Below are 26,539 nucleotides of genomic sequence, written 5' to 3'. Positions count from 1 at the left end.
ATAGGTTTTAGACCCTATTTACACCTGTATTTAGCATCGTCCACTTGTGATCCTATCGACCAAAATGCATCTTAATACCAGGTGTAAACTGTCACGGTGGTTGCTGGAAGGCAAACACAGACAAAGATAAGAAATCCAAATGACAGGTTTAATGGTAATTCTGGCAAACAGATCAGGTAGCAACACACACTAACCAAGACGGTGAACAGACAAGGAGTGACTGAAAAGGAAGAACTTAGATAGGAACACAAACTAGAAGGGGCAGACAGACGGAGGATGATGACCAGAGCGGGACAGAAGGAGGTAGCATCCATTGTGGTGACCTGGGTAGGAGTGGCCAGGTGGAAATGACCCAGAGCTCAGCCATGCCAAATGCTCAAGGCGGAGTCATCGGCAGTAGGAATGTTGATGGTGATGGATTCAGGGCGAGGATCGTCGGCGACAGAGCTTTGGGAGGTGGAGCTCACCACGCAGACGGAAGTCCAAGGCAGTGATGGTGCGCTGATGACCTGGCCGGCCACAACGGAGCCGCAGCGACGACCCCTCGAGGCGGAGGTGGAGATCCAGAGAGCAGAGGATGAGCTGGTGCGACCGAGGGTGGAGGTAGAGCCTGAGGGAAGGTGGAGCTTGCCAAAGCCAAAGGGGTGGAGGGCTGGCAAGCAAAGGACAGACTGCAAGTCCCTAGCTGAGGCTTGGCGATATCCGACCCAGGTGGAGCCGATGGTCCAAGGGAGTCCGGCGAGGCCGAATGCTCGACGCTGGAGTCGAGGGAGGAAGGAGCATAGGTGCAGGAGCCAGGTCGATGGGTAGAGGCGGGACAGAACGCGACGAGGCTGGAGGTGGAACCACGGGCTCATATCAGCAGGTCCACGGTGTTACCTCGCCACTGAGAGGAGGATGAGATAACACAGCGGGACTGATGGGAGACAATGATGACAGGGTGACAGGCTTGGCAGAGTTCTGAAAATTAAGAGTGGCACAAAAATCCCCAAAAAATAGACCGTCCAGTTAGTAGAGGTGGCAGGAGAGGGAGGATGCGTGGGCTCGCTTCCATGCCCTCGAACTCCACAAGGACTACCATGGCGATGGAAGGCGACGTCAGCTCACACCCTGGTCAGACTCTCCATGGTGCTTCGGCTCCGGGGCAACAGTATGTTCCGCCTTCCCATCCTCGGGTATAGGCTTACTCATTGCGGCAGGTGGAAGCTACCAGTCTGCGGGGGGCTTAGGCGTTGTCGAACGGGTGGGCGGGATGGGCTCTGGGTCTGGCTGGGTTCTGGATCGGGGCCGGATGCACTCCAGACACCTCATGACGGCTTCCCTCCAAGTCAGTCCGGTGGTGTCTGGGAGGTGGATGGTGTTGTGGAAGTTCGCTCCGATCCGGAACAGGGTCTTGAGGGTTTCGTCCTCCAGAGGGCAGTTGCTGGCCAAAAAACTAAAATTCTTAATAAATTAAAAATAATCAGGGCTCTGCTGAGCCATGATGATAAATTTAGCCCTATCATCCATTTGGGCTGGTCTGTTCACCTGTCACAGTGGTTGCGGGAAGGTTACAGGTTTAATGGTAATTCTGGCAAACAGACAATCAGGTAGCAACACACACTAACCAAGATGGTGAACAGACAAGGAGTGACTGAAAATGAAGAACTTGTATAGGAACACAAACTAGGCAACGAGCAACACAGCTGAACAGAATTAACTCATAATGAGGTGATCATGGTAACTAAGAAATGGCGGGAATACAAACAAAGGAAGGCATGTGACATGAAAATAAACTGAATGTCCATGATAACGGAAATAGAACAGAACAGACTGTGACATAAACAGGGCCTTTGGGATATCACATAATAAATCCTGGATGGAAAGGGCAAGATGCGCATGAATTCGAAAAATGCACATAAAAACCGTATGCCCTCAATTGAGGCAGATACATTTTTTATCTGATAAGTAGTCATGTGCATAAAATACGATTGAAACACCATTTACCGAATAAATCTCCATGTGCAACAACAAATTCACGTGACTTCACCTCAACAGATATGATTTGATCGGAAAACTGGAATAGCCAACAGACCAATCCCATCGCACAGCATCTCAAATGTTGGTTTGGTCATTCTGAAACACCTGAGCCAATGTCTGTCATCAGAATTATTTGGTTTAACTCCCTCCCAGGGGGTTCTCACATGATTGCGTTCCCACCCAAACACTAGGCATCTAATCCGCATGCACGATAACATGACAACGTTTATTCCATTCTTCTGCACGCTTTGAGATGCAAGTCCTTTATGATGTAGGAAAAAAGAGCCACAGTGGCTTCCCCAATTGAAGCAATGCATTTTTAGTACAGATATTTTGCGCCAAATTTCCAGAAAGTGACAGTTTTGTTCTCTTGAACACCGCGGATGGAAACGCTGTTTTATTTGCAAATGTTTTATGCGATATTCCAATTTTAAATGGACACATAGTAACTGTATTAGAAAATGCTCTTTACAGTAATTATAAATGATTTTTAAAAATCTTGTCTACTTGAAAGTCATGAAAAGGTCACTAAGAAGGCATGAACTTGATCTAATTTGTATGATTTATAGATTTACAACATATAGATTAGACATATTCTTGGATACCTTTGTGAAGATTTATAGATTTAGTTGTTTACTTTCAGTTTATATGGCTTGAACTGAATTTGTGTATATCTTGACCTCTTCTGGTTGCCTAGCTGTGCATGTTGAGTTACAACTTTAGGAAGATGAACTGATTAATCACTCAGCTGGTAAGCTGTATATTAATAGATAACACTCTGTTTTATGAGGTTATTTATAGCCCAGTTTAGAGGAACTCTTGAGAGAAAACTTCATATCGTTTACACCAGTATTGACACTTTGAATTATATCTTTATCGGGAAGCTCTTATCAGAATTTTTAGTTCATAAACCGCTATGGTTGTGGTCTCGTTTCTGTGAACATTTCATGTATTTACAATGAAAAAATCAGCATGATTGTCTCAGGGGAAAAATGTAACCACTGGTCATGATTAGGGGAATTTGAAGTAACATTTTGAAAGTAATTTTGAAAGTAGACATTGATACACATTCCAGCATGATGTGATTTTTAGCCCAAAATGATTCATAGTTATTTCACAGTCCTCAATTTGTCCTTCAGAGAGCATGTATCTTGCTGAGATACTGAAAAATGTTTCAGACTTGCCAGTTATTTCATGTTTTAATATAGCCAGTGCTAATTAGCATTTTTTGGTGCTCACATATCCTGTAATTTACCTCAGTACTGCATAGGTGTCACTCTATAAATGATCTTACACTGATTCTTAATAGTAGGGCTGGAACGGTTCACAAAATCCTCGGTTCGGTTTGTATCATGGCTCTGTGGTCACGGTTTTCGGTTAGATTCGGGATACATTGTTAATGTTTTTTTCCTTTATAAGGAAACCTTACAGCTTATGAAAACCCCAAATTCAAAATTAGAATATTGTGAAAAGGTTTTTATAAGCTGTAAGCCATAATCATCAAAATTATAACAAATAAAGGCTTGAAATATCTCACTTTGCATGTAATGAGTCTATATAATATATTAGTTTCACCTTTTAAGTTGAATTACTGAAATAAATTAACTTTTGCACGATATTCACATTTTTTGAGTTTCACCTGTATGTGCTGTGCACTTTGATCTCATTAACAAAATAAACACACAATAATGACAGTGGTGAGAAAGCAGGAGATCATAGTGATGTGGATATGTTTGCTCCAGCTCTGCGATTCACCGGCATCATGTCGACAGATGAAATCATTTTAAATGACACTGTTATAGTTTGATTGTAAAGTATATTTGAGACTATAGACTATATCTGACTAGTTTGAATTAATCCTGTTTCTGTGCATAATGCATTGGAACTACAGAATGGCCTTTTCTGCATTTTCCCGGATGTTGTATGGTCGTTTCATGTGTCATGGGATGGAAGAGAGGCTCTCGGGCTCGAAGTCGAATAAGGTTTCGTTACAAGCTGAAAATTCTTATATATAGCCCCTTTAACTAGTAAATACTTCAGAATTTCACATTTAATTTGTTTAACTGGAACAGCTTTTAACAGTGAAGTGTATTATTTTTCATAACAAATATTTCATAACGAATAATCTTCAAAAGCATCAAGAATTATGTAAGAATTATGGTAACTTTTTGTAAGAGATGTGCTTGTTGTGTTGGCTACACACAAATGTATTTGACCTTTTTGTTGGTGTCAGTAAGTAAAGACTTAAAAGGGATCTTTGAATGATTACTTAACGACTCTGTACTGATGGAGACCACTGATAAAAGCAGCACACTGGATCACACGCGGTCTTAAGATCGCAGTCATACATTTTTGTGCATACATGGTGTGTGTGTTTACTTAGCTACACTATGTAGGCAAATTTGTCCACAGAAGTAAGCTAAATTAAAAAAAAAAAAAACCTGTCCTTTGGATACATACATACATACATACATACATACAGACATAGGATTTTAGTAAACTAAGCTTAATTTACTGTATTTATCCTATTGATTTGTCCAATGAATTTGAAATGACAAAATTAAAAATTTCTCAACTTTTGAAAAATAATTAAAACAAACAAGAGTTGCAAAAAAAAAAAAAAAAAAGCAAAGAAACAAAATTTGATGATTTTAGTTTTTTTACCACACACACACACACACACACACTATTATGTATACCTTGCTAGTACCGGGTTGGAACCCCCTTTGCCTTCAGAACTGCCTTAATTCTTCAGTGGCATAGATTCAACAAGGTGATAAAAAAAACATTCCTCAGAGATTTGAGTCCATATTGATATGATAGCATCATACAATTGCTGTTGAGACAAGGCAGGATGAATCCATGATTTGAATCCATGATTTCATGTTGTTGACTCAAAATTCTGACCTTACCATCTGGATATTATTGCACTCCAATGTTACAGACCAATGTTTTTCCAATCTTCTATTGCCTGTCTAACGGCTCGAACCAGTCTGGTCATTCTCCTCTGACCTCTGGCATCAACAAGGCATTTTCACCCACAGAACTGCTGTTCACTGGATAGATTTTTCTGACTATTCTCTGTAAAATCTAGAGATGGTTGTGTGTGAAAATCCCAGTAGATCAGCATTTTCTGAAATACTCAGACCAGCCCACGATCAAAGTCACTTAAATCACATTTCTTCCCTATTCTTCTGATGCTCAGTTTGAACTTGACCATGCGTAAATGCATTGAGTTGCTGCCATTTTATTGGATGATTAGATATTTGTGTTAATGAGCAGTTGAACAGGTGTACCTAATAAAGTGTACCTAGAGTGTGTGTATGTTACTGAGTAGTATATGATGAGCTTTATAAAATAAAAGTATCTAACATTCACCCATTTAGATACCTAAATTGCGTTGAGTGTAGAACATAGACAATTATGTGCTGGTGGTACTAAACACAAACTAACTGAAAACACAGAACATATTTTTAGATCGGCCATTTATAACTTTTCTTGTGTAATGTTATATATAATTTAAAATGTATTAATTGATGTATTTTTAAGACAACATATCTTAAAATACATAACATTACATAAAAAAAATAATAAATTAAATATTAGGATGCTTGTTAGATGAGATGACTTTTTCATGGTTTTTACTGTTCAAAATGTCCAAAGCTAAAGCTAAGCACGTTAAAGCGCCATTGCTATAAATAATATATATTTTTAAATAATTATTAATGTTTTTTCTTAAATAAAAAAAACTTGTCTGCCTCAAGTTTGCACAAATGAGAATGTGATGTATTCTACCATCTTCAAGCCATTCTACCGTGTGGTTCCTCTGAGACAATGGGACAGAACCACTATCTAGGTGATATCTTATGTAACATGTGATAAGCAAATCTAAATCAATAAAGCCGTAGCGCTGCTGCTTGCCTTCTGTCATCTGGGGGGTTCTAAATATAGCGGGGATCATATTTTATCGTGACCCCATACTCTGTGAAGGAGTGCCTTTGTTCTGTATATGTCTCTCTCTCTGTGTGTGTGTGTGTGTGTGTGTGTGTGTGTGTGTGTGTGTGTGTGTGTGTGTGTGTGTGTGTGTGTTGTCCTCAATAAAAGCACATGACTGAGTCAAAACACACACAATGTCCTGGGAAGAGGAACACCACGAGAGAAAGAGTGAAAGGGATGCTTTAAAATAGAGGAGATGAAAGAGTTTAAGATAAGACTAAGATGACAAAAGTAACTTAATCATATTTATAAATGCAGTTATATAATTTTGCAAAGCATCTGTCCTTCATATCCTCAGACAAGCATTTCTATTTTCTAATGTAAATCTGTGGAGGACCTGTTTGTTTGGATTACATTTTTAAATGCTATTTTATGACAGTTATCAAAAAAAAAATGGTAAAATGTTCAGATATATTTAGTACATTTTGTGTAAAATAAGTGTTAATTATAGTCAGTAATGTTGAATTGCTCTCTGTCAATATTATTTTATATTTATACTTTTTTTATTTTAATTTATATCCTAGGCTACACAAAAAGTTTGGGGTCAAAGAAATTTTGAAGGAAATTAATACTTTTATTCAACAAGGATGCATTAAATTCATCAAAGGTATACAGTAAAGACATAACAAAAGAGTTCTATTTTAAATAAATGCTGTTTTTTTAAACTTTGTATTCATCAAAGAATCCTGACCAAAAAAGATTATCACGGTTTCCACAAAAATACATTTTATTATTTTAACATTGATAATTATAACAAATGTTTCTTTCATCATATTAATTCATCATATTAGAATGATTTCTGAAGGATCATGTGACACTGAAGACTGGAGGAATGATGCTGAAAATTCAGCTTTGCATCGCATAAGTAAATTACATTTTTAATTATATTAAAATAGTTTTTCATATTTTTTATTGTAATAATATTTCACAACATTACTGTTTTTACTGTATTTTGGGTCAAATGCAGCCTTGGTGAGCATAAGAGACGTCTTTATTTAAAAATATTACTGAGCCCAAACCTTTGAACAGTACTTTGAATACTTTAATAGTATATACTTATAGTAATTATTTATATTATTTATTTTGCAACTTTCCTCTTTAATTCCATCAGCCATTAAAATAGACTATATCGGTCGACATCTGATAGAGATTTAGTGCCCAGATTTGCGCTACATTGGTCTATAAAATTAAATATTTTATATAATGTCACATCTCTAGAAGAAACATGAAGCCCTTACAGATATTTATTATGGTAACCATAGATTCCACCAAAGTACCAGTTACTCCCTCTATTAGTTTGTACTCCAATAAAATCCTAGTTTTTGCCTCCAATGTCCTTAATAAAATAAGTAAAAAATTCATGAAGGAGTGCTCTATTAATTTATCATGGTTTTGCAATTATAACTGAGGTAAATTTGGCAGAAATAATAGAATCAGGTTGGAGGTCAGATACTTCAAAGACTAGTTTCTAAAACCTCAGATGAGCCAGAATTCATTCAGCGCCTCTGTTTCAGCGTGTGTGTGTGTGTGTGTGTGTGTGTGTGTGTGTGTGTGTGTGTGTGTGTGTGTGTGTGTGTGTGTGTGTGTATGTGTGCCCTTGTTTATATTACATTGTGGGAACCAAATGTCCCCATAAGAATAGTAAAACCTGAGATCACCTCCATTGTGGAGACCAGCCAGCGGTCCCCACTTTTCAAAAGGCTTATAAATCACACAGGGTGAGTTGTTTTGAGAAAGTAAAAATGCAGAATGTTTCCTGTGATGGGCAGGTTTAGGGGCAGGGGCAGTGTAAGGGGATAGAATGTACAGTTTGTACGGTATAAAAACCATTACGTCTATGTAGAGTCCCCACAAAGATAGTGAACCAGACATGTGTGTGTGTGTGTGTGTGTGTGTGTGTGTGTGTGTGTGTGTGTGTGTGTGTGTGTGTGTGTGTGTGTGTGTGTGTGTGTGTGTGTGTGTGTGTGTGTGTGTGTGTGTAATCTCGGAGAGTAGCACAGATCTTTTATCCTGGAGAGATCTGCAGCATGAGAAGAGCTGAAGGCTCTTTGAAGAGCACACGACAAGAGAGAGACTGAAATGAAGCGTATGGAGTCACTTAAAGATAATTAAGAGAAATTTGAAGAAGTAAAATGCTTGGTTTGTTTATTGACACAGCCATCAAACACTTTATGATCTCTGTATCACCACTGACCATTACATAATTTTACTGCACTCGTCATGCCTTAAAGGTGTACTATGTCATTTTTTATGGTAAAAATGGAATATTGCAGTGTTTATTATAAATTATCATCTGTGCCCATTGTGTCCTTGAAATGTTTAATCAAAATAACTTCCCCTCCCTCTTGCAGCAACATCTCTTCTCTTTTCTGATGATGTGTTTACTGGCACAAGACAACCTGTCACTGATCGACCAATAGCAAACCACAACCATCCAATCAATTCCTGATAGACAAAATCAAGTCCCGCCCTACATTTTTTCTCATTCGAGAAGCCGTTTCACTCGGAATATACGTCCTCATAGTACAAAGCCCTGCATGTGACATGTGGGAAAAAATATATTAACAATTCGTTACTAATTCGTTCCCTCGTTTTAAGTAAGTGTGTGCACGATATAATAATTTGTTCCCTCATTTTACTAAATCGTGGCCACATTGTAATAATTAGTTTCCTTGTTGGTGTTAAATTAAAATGAAGGAACTAATTAGTACAACATGGCCATGATTTACAGTACTAAATCAAGGGAACAAATTATATCGTGCGCACGATTTAGTACAACGATGGAAAGAATTATTATATTGTGCGCATGAGTTACTTAAAACGAGGGCCACAATTTACTAATACAAGAGAACAAATTCTTAATTCGTAGCCATGATATATATATTTTTTTCTTGTATGTCAGTGTATGTGTGGCCTATTTACTTCCCTATTTACTAGAATAGGGAAGAAAAGACGACTTCAATCACAACTTCTGTGTCATGGCGACATTAAAACACTGCGGTCAACTTCTGGTTGGACTTATGGTGTGAGTTTGGGACAGGATGACCTGAAAGCAAGTGTGCCGCACAAGTCCTGAAAAATTTATAATGTATAGGTTATAAACCCCACCCTCTCCATGTAATCTAATGGGACATGAGACAAAATAAACAATCAAATTACACTTCAAATACATTTTTTCCAGAGATGGTTTCTGTCACTTCAGGTAGTTTTATCATGCTGATGTAAGTTTAAGTGTTCGGGTTGTTTTTTTTATAAGTTTGGTTTTTTAGTTAGTTATTTGATGCTATAAAAACGGGAGTGTGACCTCATGATTTACAGCTGTGATTGAAAGCTTCACTAAACGAAGTAGTCACTGCGACACTAACGGGCTTTCGGGATTTTCGGGAGGAGACTGGAGCTTTATCTTTAATTTCTACATTTCCATAACTGTTTATTTCACACCGACATATTGAGTTGTTCTGCAGTAATCTGTACTTTTTACAGTCTATGCCTGAAAGGGGTGTTTGGGAAACATGTTATTAGTCCGTAAGAGATGTGTGCTATTACACATACCTATTTTTGTCTGGCAGATAATAAAACAGGAAAAAGAAGTATGCAACCAACTATCAATGTCCTGGCAACCATCACAGTGTGTTTTGCACTCACATATTCGCAATTCCTTATTTGCAGTTATAACTTACACACATCATCTTTAATATTCAATCTGAACTTGGCAGCTGTTAGGTAAGGTGTGAAGAGTGACAGTAATTTCTGCGTCGTAGATTTAGCTAATTGTATAGGATTTTTGTGGACTTAATACTCAGGCTTTAGCTGCTGTGTTTGTGTGTGTGTGTGTGCCTGGTAAACCCTACCATATGGGGACCAAATATCCCCACAAGGATAGTAATTCCAGAAATTGTATTAATAACCATGAGGAAAGCAGCTTATAAATAGGGCTGTCGCGGTGAAGGATTTTCCCTTGCGGTAATTTTGAGTGGCTCAATAGCGCGATATGCGGTTTTACCGCATTAATTAATTTATTAATCTTATAAAATAATATTTATTTATTTGTTGCTATATTAAGTGTCACGATGTGGTCAGCATGCACAAAAACGAGTACATTTTCAGTAACCAATAAACCGAAACTAAACAGCGTCTCTCCGCATTGAAAGAATCACGGGCGCAGTTGTAACAGCAACGGACTGTCTTTGAGTGAGTCATTAAACCATTCATTCAACAACACGTTCAAAAACGTGTTCATTAAAAGATAGTAATGAAACAAGGTAAATTATTTTTAACTTTGAGCTCCACTTTTCAAGGCTCCGCTGACCAGCAATGCGTGACTCACTGAGTTTTGTTTCCCGCGACCGCGAGTTCCTCGCGCTGTGGATGCTGACCAGCGCTGTCGCTGATGCCATTCATGGTAAATACCCTTTATTTTAAACGTTAAAAGGATGACAGGACAAATATTTAACTTTCCTTGGACAGGGCAACCTTTTCACGAATATGACTTGACCTCAAAAGACAGACGCAGGTAATCGCACGCGCTCAGGCGATCTCTCTCATTCACTGTCTGTTTAGGCTTAAGTGCAAATCCACGAAACCTCCGTACAAATCACCATGATAAAACCATGATCGCCACGTCTTATCATTATTAACTTATTTAACATTCAATACACATGCACGAAGTTCAAAACAAGAAGGGTATAGCCTTATGAAAAAAGAAAACACTCGAATATCGCGGTTGCTGCGGTAACTTGAATTCCTCTGCGGTTGGCTTGTCAGTAGCGTGGTACTGCGATATTGCGGTTATCGCGACAGCCCTACTTATAAATCATACTAAGTGATGTTTTTTGAAAATGTAAAAATGCAGAAAGTTTTCTGTGATGGTATAGGTTTACGGGTAGGGTTCGTGTAAGAATATTCAGTTTGTACAGTATAAAAATCATTATGTCTATGGACTGTCCTCATAATGATAGGAAGACCAGTGTGTGTATAGTCACAGGAATAGAAGCTCTTGACTGTAGATGACCTCTCAACAGGGCAAAATTAACATAAAACAGGCAGATGACAAAGGCTAATTTATGCTCTCCCATTTACAAAAGAGTGAAAGAGAGAAGCAGTTTTCTCAATAAATCGATTTTATTTTTACAATCAAAACAAAAAATTCAGTGTTGCAGTGTATCTAAATATTAATACTCATTTCTTTATTCTTCTTGCAACATGAAATGTGCATTACATAGGGTAGCATTTATAAACTCTAAAAAATGGTGGGTTGTTTCAACCCATGGTTGGGTCAAATATGGACAAACCCAACCATTGGTTGAAATGTTTTAATTACCCAACGGTTGGGTTAGTATATATTTCACCCCAACCATGGGTTAACTTGAAACCACCCAGCATTTTTTAGAGTGTAGTGTTTTTGATCTGTATTTAGCCTATGAAGGCTTTTTGTACATGTGTGTTTGTGTGTGAGTGTGAGTGTGTGATTCCTGCTGAGAGGCTTATGTGTAGTGTTAAAGTGGATGACGCAGGAAGCTTTGAGCCACCTGCTCTCTGTCATTGCAACAATGCTGCCTTACCATTTGGACAACGCTATAAAAAACAACCTTTTACTTTTTTTGACAATCTACATCATATCCGTCGACTGCTGTTAGAAGTGTTAGGAGCTCTGGTTAAAAACCATGCTCTAATCTGCTGGATAACACAGTTGGATTGGAGTTCATGCTGATCAGGATGGCTACATCTGTCAATTCAACCTGTGAAACATTATTTCTACGGTGGACTGACATTGTTTGTCTTATCTAGTTTGCGTAAATGGTTGTACTGGTGGACATTCAAGCACGTGTGCAAACAATGCGTGATTAAAAACAGGCTAGGCATGCCAGAATGTTGCTTCAGGGCTCTGAGATGGTAAAACCGGATACATTCTTCAATTTGTTGCCTTTTGTAACCTCATTTCAACAAAACGTACCTGTTTTTCTCAATCTCTCCCAGGTGTCTGCTGCAGAAGAGCGTTTAGGGCCGATGCGACTTACCCAGGAGCCCATTCAGGTAGAGTCCTAATGTTTAATCATTGTGTGTTTTCTGGAAAATGAATGCCTGTGCATTCAAAAGTTTGGAGTCAGTAAGTTTTTGAAAGAAGTCTCTTAAGTAATGCTCATTAAGGCTGCATTTATGTGATCAAAAATAGAGTAAAAACAGTAATATTACTGTAATATATAGATATTATTATAATTTAAAAGAGCTATTTTCTAATATAATATATTTTAAAATGTATTCCTGTGATGCAAAGCTGAATTTTCAGAATCATTCCTCCAGTCTTCAGCATAACATGATCCTTCAGAAATCATAATATGCTGATTTTCTGCTCAAGAAATTAGTATCAATGTTGAAACCGGTTGTGCTGCTTAATATTGTTGTGGAAACCATGACACTTTTTTCAGGATTCTTTGATGAATAGAATGAATGTCTTTATGATTGTCTTTACTGTCACTTTTGATCAATTTAATGTGTCCTTGCTAAATAACAGTATTAATTTCTCAAAAAAAAAACTTACTCCGCCCAAACTTTTGAATGGAAGGATATGTATTGCCTTTTTTAAGTCTAGATCAGGGGTTCTCAAAGTGGGGTTTGTGACCCATTGAAGTTTGGTTCAACTTGAAGAAATTATAACAGAAATATATTACTGTACAGTAGAATGTACTTCTCACCGTAGTAATAATAATAGTAATACATAATAATAGTAATACAATTATTAAATCTTCATTTTTTTTTAAGGAATAATCAAAATATTTCTTCCATGTTTTAGTTTTAACAGGAAACCTCTGTTGTGCAACCATTTGCTAAAAAGGAGGTTGTCACATTTCCATTTGATTACATTTTAAAAGATTAGCCTTAATTTCATTACCACCTTTTTTGCTGATAAATTTGTATTAAAACAAAAAAATCAACTTTTCATTGTAAACATGTTATTGTAAACATTAAAAAGTTGTTAAAGTTTTATGAATTCAATTGATTAGACATGCTTCTTGATTATTAAAATTAAATTAAGTTGAATTAAATTAAGTTAATTTTAAATTTCATATGAGCCTACATGTCATTTTTGTTAAACTTTTAATAAATTGTTGATAAATCGTATATGCTGTTTAGTTTGAATTAATTAGGCATGCTTTATGATTACGAGAGTACAAACTGTAGCAAGCATTTGCTAAATCACTGTAATAATTATGAGGGGATCCCTGGCCCCAAAAAAGTTTGAGAACTCCTAGCTTTGATCTGGTTAATGATCTGGGATGGGTAACAAAAGGTGCATGTTTAATTGGTTAATTGCTGAGTCTGAATCCATGTGGGGGTTACTAAACCTCAGGCTGCTTTAAGTGAATGATCAAATGCTTTAAATGAAAAGAATGTGCTTTGACTTTATTTAAGTTAACCACCAAATTTTGACTAATTTGAAATTCGGCATTGGCCAATAATCTTGTCAGCTTGGCGAGCATCAGAAGTGTTATATCGTCCTTGTTTCGAGGCAAAATCTGTCGGCCTTGTCAGTGGATAAAAACATTTTTAAAATGTGAATATTGTATATTGAGTCAAATAATTTTTGATTTCAGCAATTTGTTAGCACTCTCTAAATGTCTGCACTACCCATTAAAACACAAACAAATTAGATAACCACTATAATATACACAGTTTCTAGCAATTTTTCATTATTCCAGGTTAGCATAGTTTTGCAGTGCAATCTGCACATTATTTTCAAGCTTATGAGTTTATAGGATTAAAAAGCAAAATTGCAGGTCACTGTGGAACCAAGTAGAAATGCGTTGCACACACTGCAGATAAATTTGATTGTCAATTCACCTTTTTGTGCTTAATCCTGTTCTGTACACACAAAGTTCAGTAATTTATGGAAGCGACAACTGCATTCTACAACTGGATTAACTCCTGAAAAATGCAGGTTGCGACAACCGCATTTACAAAAACTCTACACAGTGTTTACGGAACTGAACTGAACAACTAACAGAAATCACAGGGAAAGAGGTACAAGCCTTGACTCATTCGTATTGCCAGGTCTTGCTAGAAAAAAAACAGCAAACAAGAACAAGCCCATACTAAACTGAAATAAGTCCAAATGTTTCATATTGAAAATAATAGCTACTAAAATATTGCGAACCCTACCTGCCCACTTAAAAAACTCCATAACAAGCCCAAAAACACCTGTATCAGCAGTAGTTGTAAAACTGCAGAACATAACGAGTTAAGATATGCCTTAACTCAACCCTTTGGTCAAAAATAGTGGATACCAAAGATGCAAGACATCATAGCATTGCTAATATGGTTACCAGTTCAGTTAATCATAGCAATTTCGTGCTATGCTCTTAACATGGGCTCATGACCTCTGGGATAATCTTGAGATGTCTCAGAGGATTGACAGAGAGATTATCCTGGGTGTTTGTGTGTGTTTGTGTGTGTGTGTGTGTGTGTGTGCGTGTGCGTGTGTGTGTGCGCGCGTGTGTGCGTGCGTCGTGCGCGTGTGTGTATTGGTGTATTGGTGTGTAGTATTAGTGGGAATTATGGTTATAAAAGTGGAACTAAAAAGAGAAAGTGTATGTAATGTTTTAGTTAACCTAATGACCTAATAAATTGAGGCTGTTTATGTAAAGTCAGATTCAGCTGTTGTAACTATGGAAGTCAAGATTGATTTTACAAATGAATCACCTGTCATTCTTTTTTTTTTAGGGTCTTTTGAAATTAAATTGACTTTAAAAACGAATCCAGCCAGTTACACACTAAGTTCCAGTTTTATTTTAGTATCGTTGATATACTATTATAGTTTTTGTTAATAATTAGAATTTTATTTTTATATTTTCTGTTTTTAGTTAAATATTAGTCATTTTGTTGAGTGATTTTGTCAATTTTATTAGTTTTTTATTTTTAAATATGGCTATATATAGTTTTTATTAATTTTATCAATTAGTTTTTCTTACAATATATATATATATATATATATATATTTCCCAGTTAACATTTATTTTGTTTCAAGTAACAAAAATGTTTACATTATTGTTATTATTATTAATATTATTGTTATTATTAGACAAGCTATCTGTAATGCCCCTCAAATTCACTCTAGTGATGTCTATATTCTCTCTTCTGTATTTTAGAAAGCATTTGGTCTGATGTGAACGTGCAGATATACAGCAGGGTCACCAAATCCGCCAAGGCAGTGTAACACTCTATTTCATTATTTCACTATTTCTAGTGACGCTTAATCTGCTCTATTTCATACACCAAATAGCATTTTCATTTGATTTGAACAGTTGCACATACAGAAGATTTACCAAATCCGACGACACAGCGTTACAGGTTACAGAAATGTATTACCTAGATTTGGTGTAAGATCTCATGTAAGTCAGGGGTCTGAGAGGCTGTATAAGTAACAAAGAAGTTTTAAATTGTATTTAAATGTCGATTATATAAAAACAAATTAGAAAACAAACAAAACAGACAAGAGAAGATAAGATAATATGCGTTATTTAAGCCGGGGACACACTTAACAACTTTAAGGCCGATTATGAATGTAATTTGATACTTCTGATCAGAGAGAGTTGCGTTCGGTCGGTGTTCACAGTCGGTGTTTAAAATCTGCTCCAGTCATTGGAAACAGTCTGTAAGTGTGTTCAGTTCAGTCTTAGAATGTTTCAGCTAGTTGTTAAGTGTGTCCCCGGCATTAGAAAAGAGCATATGGCAAACATGGTGTTCGTGAGACCGACGGTTAAGTAGAGATGCACTGAAAGAGGTTTGAGTTATTAAATACATTGCAAAGCAAATTCTCCTCATCCAAGACCCATGACTGGATACATTTTTTGTCTAATACAATTATTTGAGTAGTGTAAATTTAATTAAAATGTGGAGTGTGTATATGGCTACGTTCACACTGTGGTTTTGGGATTGACAACTGTATTTACTTACAGGTGTGAGTCTTAAAATGTCCCGTTCAAACAGCAACTTAAAGTAGCATCTCGAATACTGTCTGTATGAACGTGCAACAAGAGTCAAGCCCGTATTCATAGCGACAGTGACCAAAGTAACATAAAAGATGGCGACATCCATAAAATGAAAAGTCTTATCACTTTTGGCAAGGCAAGAGGCCTTTATCACACTTCCACGTTCGAAAAGCAGAAGCTTCAATTAGGAGCGTAAAAAATAACACAGAGCACGGGATTTTTGTGATTTATTTATTTAAAATTCAGCACAGATAATTCTTCTAAAGACACCAACCTCAGTTCATTCATTGAGTATTGTGAAACAAAGAAAAAAGTTTATATTCTATATAAACATATATATATTAAATTCATAATATGATTTAAAGGGGAGCGCGCAAGCCATACTTCAGTCTGATCACCTTATTTTATTGCAGAACTGCAAGAATACAGTACAAACAACACATCACATTAATGAGCATTAGAATTAGACAAATCTACTTACAACTGAAGTCTGCTTTGGGGGGATTCAATTAAAAGGTTTGGGGGAAACTTAATGTGTTACACAATAAGGTTCAAATTTTTTCATGCACTTACTTTACGATGCAATCATCAATAATTAGATCAAATTGAAGTTGTTTATATAAAGGAATATTTCCAGCACATAGATGATTATTAAAAAAAAAACTGGTTTGATCATCGTAAACGAGTCATATCCTCTGTGTTTTTAGTGCAATGTTTGGATAGCATTATACTGTAGACAATAATGGGTGGTGATATAATGCAAAATTAAACAGGATGTGACTATAGTCTATAGGTCTATAGTCTAAAGGTCTATAGTCTAATCGAGCCACCAGTTCATTCGTCAAATCTTCATTAAACGACAGCAGCTTATATATGTTATATGTGCGTAGAGACTGAGCATTTCAGTCGTGCGTAGTACTGACAGAAGCAGCTTTGGTGGAGAACAGTGACTGTAACTAAAACCTTCAGATGACACATCGCTGTAAGTTACCGAAAGCGAAGCCACACACGAAAACCCACAACACACGGTAGACACATGGTCACGTGACAGACAACTAGTTCTCCAGTCCGGTTCTGTCCACACAGCGCGGGTTATCCGAGAATGCGGTTGAGAGTCCTGAAAATGTATGGGTGTGAGTTTGGATATAGAGTGTGGTTGTTACTGTCGTAAATAACCGAAACTAATGTAATAGAATGGGATAATTCACCCAAAAATGAAAATTCTGTCATCATTTACTCATTCTTATGTTATTCCAAACCTGTATGAGCTTCTTTGTTCTGCTGAACACAAAAGAAGATATTTCAGAGAATGCTGGTAATCATACAGTTGACTATAACCATTGACTTCCATAGTACGAAACAAAAAATACTATGGAAGTCAATGGTTATAGTCAACTGTTTGATTACCAGCATTCTCTAAAATATGTTTTTTTGTGTTCAGCAGAACAAAGAAACTCATGCAGATTTGGAACAACACAAGGATGAGTAAATGATGACAGAATTTAAATTTTTGGGTGAACTATCCCTTTAACTGTGACAGGATGATTGACAGACCAATTAATGGTGACAGAAAGCATGTAAACAATGTGACAGAATGCAATTTTTTGACATGGTAGTATGTCCCAAAGCTTGGCTATTCTTCTACTACACTTTTTCTTCACAATAAGAGCACATACTTTTAGAGCAAAGCATAAGTAGGTGACGCAGCAATAGTGTGTGAGCGGGTGAGGTCAGTTCGCCCCCTGTAGGTGCACATGCGCCGCTGCACGGTGGGCCTCCAGAGTGAGGTAGCGGCGACAGAGGCGTCCTGAACGACCTGGGCCATGTGGAATTTCACATCGCAGCTCCATGGTTACACAACGCTCAACAGGATGAAAGACTGTTGACCTTTCACATGCAACCAACAACAGCACCTCTCTCTCTCTCTTTCTCTCCGTCTCTCTCTCGCTCAGGTGTTACTGGTCTTCGCTAAAGAGGACAGTCAGAGCGATGCTTTCTGCTGGGCGTGTGAGCGTGCGGGGTTCAGGTGTAACATCGCACGAACACCTGAGTCTGCGGTGGAGTGTTTCTTGGATAAACACCACGAGATCGTCATCATTGATGGGCGGCACTCACGGTACTTTGAGGCTGATGCCGTCTGCAGGTGGGTCCAACAAACCATCCATCATCTGTCTCACGCTCAGTTCTGTTCATCTCTTTTACACGTTTACATGGACATTGATTCTGATTCATTTGAGTATATTTCAGTTACAATGTACATTTTGCCTACACTATACTGTTTGAAAGTTTGGGTCAATATGATTTTCTTTTTCAAAGAAATGAATACTTTTATTCAGCAAGATTGCATTAAATTGATCAAAAGTTACAGTAAAGACATTTATAATGTTAGAACAGATTTATTTCAAATGCTGTTATTTTGAACTTTCTATTCATCAAATAATGTTAATGTTTCCACAAAAATATTAAGCAGCACAACTGTTGATGATTTTTTATTTTTATAATAATTATTGATAATAATAAACAACATTGATAAAAATGTATTGAGCAGCAAATCATCATATTAGAATGATTTCTGAAGGATCATGTGACTCTGAAGACTGGAGTAATGATGCTGAAAATTCAGCTTTTCCATCACGGGAATAAATGGCATTTTAAAATATATTTAAATAGAAAATAGCTCTTTTCAATTGTAATAATATTTCACAATATTACTGTTTTTATTGTATTTTTGATCAAATAAATACAGCCTTGATAAGCATAAAGAAACTTCTTTCATAAAAAAAATCTTACAGGCCCCAAATATTTTGAATCGTTGTGTGTGAAAAAATTGGGCTGCAATGACATGCTTTTGCTATTTAATTCTTTGTGAATCTTTAAGAACTCTTTAAGACCAGTTAAAGGTTGCCCACCACAGTGTCTGGCAGTAAATAAGGCAAGGAAATGGTCTGAATTTGATTGGTGGAGGGTGTTAATTCCTGCACAGAGGTTTAAATGCATCTGCATGCACACACTCACATATTCAAAGCTGGCAACTCTCTATCAAATCTAGTTGTTGCCAAATCACTTTTTTTCCCAGTGGACGTCTGAGTGTGTGAGGGAGTCTTTTGGAGTTGTGTGTGTGCAAGAGAGAGGGAAATATGTACAAGATGCTTGATTTCACTGTTGTATTAGTCATGATGGAATCAGAAAATATAAAAACCTACTTTTTTATTATTGTGTGTGTTTTTAAACAGGATGATCCGAGCGGCTAAGCATTCTGAACACACTGTTATTTTGGCAGTGATGCCACAAATGTAAGGTTTACCTCAGAACACTTTTGGATCTATTATCCATGTGTTACAGATGTCCATCATGTTCCTCCTACTGATCTTTCTCTCTCTCTCACACAGTCCCTCAGATCAGGAGGAACCATCTGTCCTTCCTCTTCTCTCTGCTGGCTTCTCCAGAGTGAGTATTTTACTCTAAAGAAGGCGGAGCCTCAGAGCACATCTACCTATTACATAGTTGTTATGGACAACTGTTAGTTCGAAGGTGTTAACTGGCCGGAGCAAACTTTTACGGAAAGTTCACTTTGGCAAGCTGTTTTGAACTCTCGAAACTAACTTAGTTTTGTTTGAAATTATGTCACACCAGTTTGTTCTTCTGTTTTCGCTTGAAGTATGTTGGGGCCTTAAAACAGGGATTTCTGCTCTTCTACATGGGCGGGATAAGCGTGGGGGGGGGGGGACTGTCATGAGTTTAATATTAGTTACATTTTATCGGCAGCATTTTTACTGTTGATTACCGCAGGTTTTTTTTTTTATTTGCCCCTTTTTTTTAAATATAAAAATGTATTATTTGAACTGTAAAGATTTTAGTAATTGTAATTGTAGTTTGCTCCATGTAGATAACATTCCTTTCTTGTATATCCTTGCTCATGGGCATAATTTAGATATAGTTTTGCTCAGACAAAGTTATTAAAGGGATAGTTCACCAAAAAAAAAAAAATTCTGTTATTAATTACTCACCATCATGTCGTTCCAAACCCGTAAGACTTTCGTTCATCTTTGGAACACAGATGAAGATCTTTCTGATGGAATCTAAGAGATTTCTGTCCCTCCATTGAAAGCTATGCAACTATCACTTTGATGCTTCATAAAGTTCACAAAGAGATCGTAAAACTAATCCATATGAATTTAGTGGTTTAATCCAAATTTTCTGAAGAGACACAATCGCTTTATTTGATGAACAGATTTAATTTATATACAGATTTAACTTTTAATCACATATAAACATTCATCAACACACATCAGGTGTGGTAAACGGAAGCTCAAGCATGTTGCTAGGCGTGCAAGAACCAATGAGGATCATTCTCGTGTTACGCAGCACGTTTGAGCTTCTGAAGAACCAATGAGGTTCATTCTTGTGTTACGCTGCACGTTTGAGCTTCAGTAAGAACCAATGAGGATCATTCTCGTGTTACGCAGCACGTTTGAGCTTCTGCAAGAACCAATGAGGTTCATTCTTGTGTTACGCTGCACGTTTGAGCTTCAGCAAGAACCAATGAGGTTCATTCTTGTGTTACGCAGCACGTTTGAGCTTCAGCAAGAACCAATGAGGTTCATTCTCGTGTTACGCAGCACGTTTGAGCTTCAGCAAGAACCAATGAGGTTCATTCTCGTGTTACGCAGCACGTTTGAGCTTCAGCAAGAACCAATGAGGATCATTCTCGTGTTACGCAGCACGTTTGAGCTTCAGTAAGAACCAATGAGGATCATTCTCGTGTTACGCAGCGTGTTTGAGCTTCAGCAAGAACCAATGAGGATCATTCTTGTGTTACGCAACACGTTTGAGCTTCAGTAAGAACCAATGAGGTTCATTCTCGTGTTATGCAGCGCGTTTGAGCTTCAGTAAGAACCAATGAGGTTCATTCTCGTGTTACACAGCATGTTTGAGCTTCTGCAAGAACCATTGAGGTTCATTCTCGTGTTACGCAGCGCGTTTGAGCTTCAGTAAGAACCAATGAGGTTCATTCTTGTGTTACGCAGCATGTTTGAGCTTCTGCAAGAACCAATGAGGTTCATTCTCGTGTTACGCAGCGCGTTTGAGCTTCAGTAAGAACCAATGAGGTTCATTCTCGTGTTACGCAGCGCGTTTGAGCTTCAGTAAGAACCAATGAGGTTCATTCTTGTGTTACGCAGCGCGTTTGAGCTTCAGTAAGAACCAATGAGGTTCATTCTTGTGTTACGCAACACGTTTGAGCTTCAGTAAGAACCAATGAGGTTCATTCTCGTGTTACGCAGCACGTTTGAGCTTCAGTAAGAACCAATGAGGATCATTCTTGTGTTACGCAACACGTTTGAGCTTCAGTAAGAACCAATGAGGTTCATTCTTGTGTTACGCAGCGTGTTTGAGCTTCAGCAAGAACCAATGAGGATCATTCTTGTGTTACGCAACACGTTTGAGCTTCAGTAAGAACCAATGAGGATCATTCTTGTGTTACGCAACACGTTTGAGCTTCAGTAAGAACCAATGAGGTTCATTCTCGTGTTACGCAACACGTTTGAGCTTCAGCAAGAACCAATGAGGTTCATTCTCGTGTTACGCAGCGCGTTTGAGCTTCAGTAAGAACCAATGAGGTTCATTCTCGTGTTACGCAGCGCGTTTGAGCTTCTGCAAGAACCAATGAGGTTCATTCTCGTGTTACGCAACACGTTTGAGCTTCAGTAAGAACCAATGAGGTTCATTCTCGTGTTACGCAACACGTTTGAGCTTCAGTAAGAACCAATGAGGTTCATTCTCGTGTTACGCAACACGTTTGAGCTTCAGTAAGAACCAATGAGGTTCATTCTTGTGTTACGCAACACGTTTGAGCTTCAGTAAGAACCAATGAGGTTCATTCTTGTGTTACGCAACACGTTTGAGCTTCAGCAAGAACCAATGAGGTTCATTCTTGTGTTACGCAACACGTTTGAGCTTCAGTAAGAACCAATGAGGTTCATTCTCGTGTTACGCAACACGTTTGAGCTTCAGCAAGAACCAATGAGGTTCATTCTCGTGTTACGCAACACGTTTGAGCTTCAGTAAGAACCAATGAGGTTCATTCTCGTGTTACGCAACACGTTTGAGCTTCAGCAAGAACCAATGAGGTTCATTCTTGTGTTACGCAACACGTTTGAGCTTCAGTAAGAACCAATGAGGTTCATTCTCGTGTTACGCAACACGTTTGAGCTTCAGCAAGAACCAATGAGGTTCATTCTCGTGTTACGCAGCGCGTTTGAGCTTCAGTAAGAACCAATGAGGTTCATTCTCGTGTTACGCAGCGCGTTTGAGCTTCTGCAAGAACCAATGAGGTTCATTCTCGTGTTACGCAACACGTTTGAGCTTCAGTAAGAACCAATGAGGTTCATTCTCGTGTTACGCAACACGTTTGAGCTTCAGTAAGAACCAATGAGGTTCATTCTCGTGTTACGCAACACGTTTGAGCTTCAGTAAGAACCAATGAGGTTCATTCTCGTGTTACGCAACACGTTTGAGCTTCAGTAAGAACCAATGAGGTTCATTCTCGTGTTACGCAACACGTTTGAGCTTCAGTAAGAACCAATGAGGTTCATTCTCGTGTTATGCAACACGTTTGAGCTTCAGTAAGAACCAATGAGGTTCATTCTCGTGTTACGCAACACGTTTGAGCTTCAGTAAGAACCAATGAGGTTCATTCTCGTGTTACGCAACACGTTTGAGCTTCAGTAAGAACCAATGAGGTTCATTCTTGTGTTACGCAACACGTTTGAGCTTCTGCAAGAATCAATGAGGTTCATTCTCGTGTTATGCAGCACGTTTGAGCTTCAGTAAGAACCAATGAGGTTCATTCTCGTGTTACGCAGCACGTTTGAGCGTCAGCAAGAACCAATGAGGTTCATTCTCGTTACGCAACACGTTTGAGCTTCAGTAAGAACCAATGAGGTTCATTCTCGTGTTACGCAGCGCGTTTGAGCTTCAGCAAGAACCAATGAGGATCATTCTCGTGTTACGCAGCGCGTTTGAGCTTCAGTAAGAACCAATGAGGTTCATTTTCGTGTTACGCAACACGTTTGAGCTTCAGTAAGAACCAATGAGGTTGATTCTCGTGTTACGCAACACGTTTGAGCTTCAGCAAGAACCAATGAGGTTCATTCTTGTGTTACGCAACACGTTTGAGCTTCAGTAAGAACCAATGAGGTTCATTCTCGTGTTACGCAGCACGTTTGAGCTTCAACAAGAACCAATGAGGTTCATTCTCATGTTACGCAGCACGTTTGAGCTTCAACAAGAACCAATGAGGTTGATTCTCGTGTTACGCAGCGCGTTTGAGCTTCAGTAAGAACCAATGAGGTTCATTCTCGTGTTACGCAACACGTTTGAGCTTCAGTAAGAACCAATGAGGTTCATTCTCGTGTTACACAGCACGTTTGAGCTTCAGTAAGAACCAATGAGGTTTATTCTCGTGTTACGCAACACGTTTAAGCTTCAGCAAGAACCAATGAGGTTCATTCTTGTGTTACGCAGCAGGTTTGAGCTTCAGCAAGAGATTTGTTCTCGTGCGTCAAGCAGATTCAGTTGAGCTTCTGTTTATGTTCACTGATCAATGTCTATATGTGAATAAATGCCTAAATTCAATCTGTGCATTGTATAAAGCGATCAAGTCTCTTCAGAAAATTTGGACTAAACCTCTCAATTCATATGGATTAGTTTTGTACAATCTCTTTATGAATTTTTTGAAGTGGTCAAAGTGGTAGTTGCATAGCTGTCAATGGAGGGACACAAATCTCTCAGATTTAATCAAAAAGATCTTCATTTGTGTTCTGAAGATGAACGGAAGTCTTACGGTTCGGAACGTCATGAGGGTGAGTAAGTAATGACAGAATTTTTATTATTGGGTGAACTTTAAGTGATTCTATTACACTACACTCACAAGTAGCAATGCATTTCAACACTCATCTCAGTTCAATGTCGTGTCCCATAGACTTCCCAGATGTTCCTCAATATAAATACCCAGAGCAGATAAGTTTGTTTACTGATCCCAGCCGGAAAAACTTGACTCAACTTTATCAGGCAGTAGAAAATAGGACAGCATGCATACTGTATGATATATGCAGTGCTGTATGAGACTTTGAACTTTATGCCTCTCTCTCTTTCAGAGGTACCTGGAGAACAGCAGTGTGTCGGCCTGTTATAATGAGTTAATCCAGTTAGAACATGGAGAGGTTCGAGCTCAGTTCAAACTGAGGTAAGTCTCAAGCATGAGCTTCAGTTCCAGAATTAAAGAAGCTGGTGTAAAATATATATATAATATTTGTTTGTGTTTCTGTTGTTGCAGGGCTTGTAACTCTGTGTTTACCGCGTTAGAACAGTGTCAGGAAGCCGTGGAGATCAGCAGTGAAGATCATGTCATTCAAGTGAGTTTTGGTATCCAAACAGATCATCCCACAGGGCTTTGGTCACATTTAAGCAGGCCCTTTTTTTCAAATCAACATCCTTACAATGACCGCCCTCTGGAGCAAATCCAGTAGAGTGAGAGAACAGTGAATGGCCTAAAACTAAAGTGAACCCGCGTCATTTTTGACAGCAAGATTTTCATGTATTTGATTTTGATGTTTTGTAAATCCAAAATGATTTAGTGTAAGGTTGTAAACAATCATAAAATGTTGCTTCTGATTAATTGTCATAACATTTATTAATTAACAGAATTAATAATAATTTGTATTTGTTGTTTATGTCACTTACAGTGCAAGATTAATGCACTTTTACCTTAAGAAGAAGACTTTTATTCAACTTTGAAACATAATTCAAATATATTATTTTCTTTTGTAAACAAACAAATATTAACAGGGTAAAATAAATGAATATTAATATTTTAAATATTAAAGCATCTTAAGTATTTCTAGTCTAAGTATAGTCTGAAGTATAAATAATAAAAGTATAGTCTAAAGTATATTTAGACTTTTTCTAAAACAAGAATACAATATAATACACATAATGTTTTCCCCTTTCTCTAATGCATACTTGTTGATATGTAGGTGTTTTTATTGTCCTGTGTATTTTTAGTATGTAAATCCAGCGTTTGAAAAGATGATGGGCTATCACAGAGGTGAAGTGATTGGAAAGGAGTTGACTGAACTACCTAAGAGTGACAAGAACAGCGCCGACCTGCTGGACACCATCAACACCTGCATCAAGAAAGGAAAGGTCAGCCGGCCATAGCACATTGATTTATGAGGGTCATAATATTAGATCATATTTGACTTTAGCAATGTGCAACTTTTTATAACCCTTACAATACTTATCATTTATTCAATTATTAGCTGTTTTTTTTTAAGTATGTTTGTGTTTGCTTGCTTAGGAATGGCAGGGGATCTATTTCTCACGGAGGAAGTCAGGGGACAGTATTCAGCAATATGTCAGAATCACTCCTGTGATTGGCCAGGGAGGGTAAGTCACATGATCATAAAAAAGTTATACAAATTGTAATTAATTATAATTTATAATATTTAATTAAAATTAAATGTTATATTTTGTAATTTAATTGAAAAAATTTATTTGGTAATAAATGAATTTAAAAAATATTTGTACTTAAAAAAATAATGATAGTTAAAAAAAAAAAGAAATATATATATATAATATCAATTATTTAGTATTTTATTAATTAAATTATTTAAATATTTAGTTTTTGTTTTTATAAATTAAATATTTAATATTATAAATTATATATTATGTTTGTGTTCTAAATAAATGGTAGATGGCAGCAATAAAGGTATGTACAAATCAGTTACAATAAATAAGTCAATTGTTTCCTTATCTTCTAGAAAAATTCGCCATTTTGTGTCCATCAAGAGGCCTTACAGTGACAACCACAGACAGGTACATTTCTTATCTACTTTCCCATGTGATATTTTCATTAAGATTCCGATTAATCAGTGAGTATCCAATAAATATTGACCAAGCTATTAATTGAGCTCCCAAATTAGCATCAAAACTTTAAGTGTGCAAGGCTCATGGGAACGACAGTGGGCAGAAATGTTAGCTACGCTAAACCATCCATCCTGACAGGCCAGTGTCAGAGAGCCAGACGGGCGTCAGAGTTATTAATAACCCTCCACAGGCTCAAGTCTAAACCCTGCTGTTAGTTCTAGCATTAGGTGGAGCTGCTGATCAGAAAGGCCCGTGAGAAACAGACACACTGACGCGTGTGTGAAATAGCTGTAGCTTTACTCACTGGTGTTAGTATTACCATTCACACACTCACTCGCGTCTGTGTCTGTTACAAGCCTTAAAAAAATCTACCATGGTAACTAACCCTAGTTTCTGTCAAAATGCAGTGGATAGTAGACTAGACTAGAATCAAATCTTTATTGCCATCCAACTGGGTCAGTGGAAGCTTTGTTAAGTGGCTTTCATGAGGCATTTAGCAAGTGCTTTTGTCTTGTTATTCAACAAAAATATCTCCTTAACACAAGATACATTTATTTAAAAAGCAAAAATAATATGGCTTGTTTTCAGAGAATAGAATTAGAATTTATTTT

The 26,539-nt window shown here is 37.5% G+C and overlaps 1 protein-coding gene across 4 annotated transcripts in view; it reads left to right on the top strand.

Annotated features, from left to right (window-relative positions):
* The window catches only part of pde8b (phosphodiesterase 8B), a 54,855-nt gene that overhangs the window by 8,665 nt on the left and 19,651 nt on the right, over positions 1–26,539 (top strand). For 2 of the 4 annotated variants that reach the window (XM_079898607.1, XM_079898606.1), the window contains exons 2-10: positions 11,992–12,048; positions 17,954–18,144; positions 19,235–19,294; positions 19,391–19,448; positions 24,158–24,246; positions 24,337–24,415; positions 25,065–25,205; positions 25,360–25,448; positions 25,823–25,877. In XM_079898607.1, coding sequence (XP_079754733.1) covers positions 11,992–12,048; positions 17,954–18,144; positions 19,235–19,294; positions 19,391–19,448; positions 24,158–24,246; positions 24,337–24,415; positions 25,065–25,205; positions 25,360–25,448; positions 25,823–25,877 — 819 coding nt within the window. Of the gene's footprint in view, positions 1–11,491; positions 11,908–11,991; positions 12,049–17,953; positions 18,145–19,234; positions 19,295–19,390; positions 19,449–24,157; positions 24,247–24,336; positions 24,416–25,064; positions 25,206–25,359; positions 25,449–25,822; positions 25,878–26,539 lie in introns of those variants that run through there. The other 2 variants (XM_079898608.1, XM_079898609.1) reach the window with 2 other exon arrangements.

Source organism: Squalius cephalus, assembly GCF_949319135.1.
Source record: "Squalius cephalus genome assembly, chromosome: 17".
NCBI lineage: Eukaryota > Metazoa > Chordata > Actinopteri > Cypriniformes > Leuciscidae > Squalius > Squalius cephalus.
The sequence above is the reverse complement of the archived record's forward strand: the minus strand, read 5'-3'. Positions and strand labels throughout refer to the sequence as shown.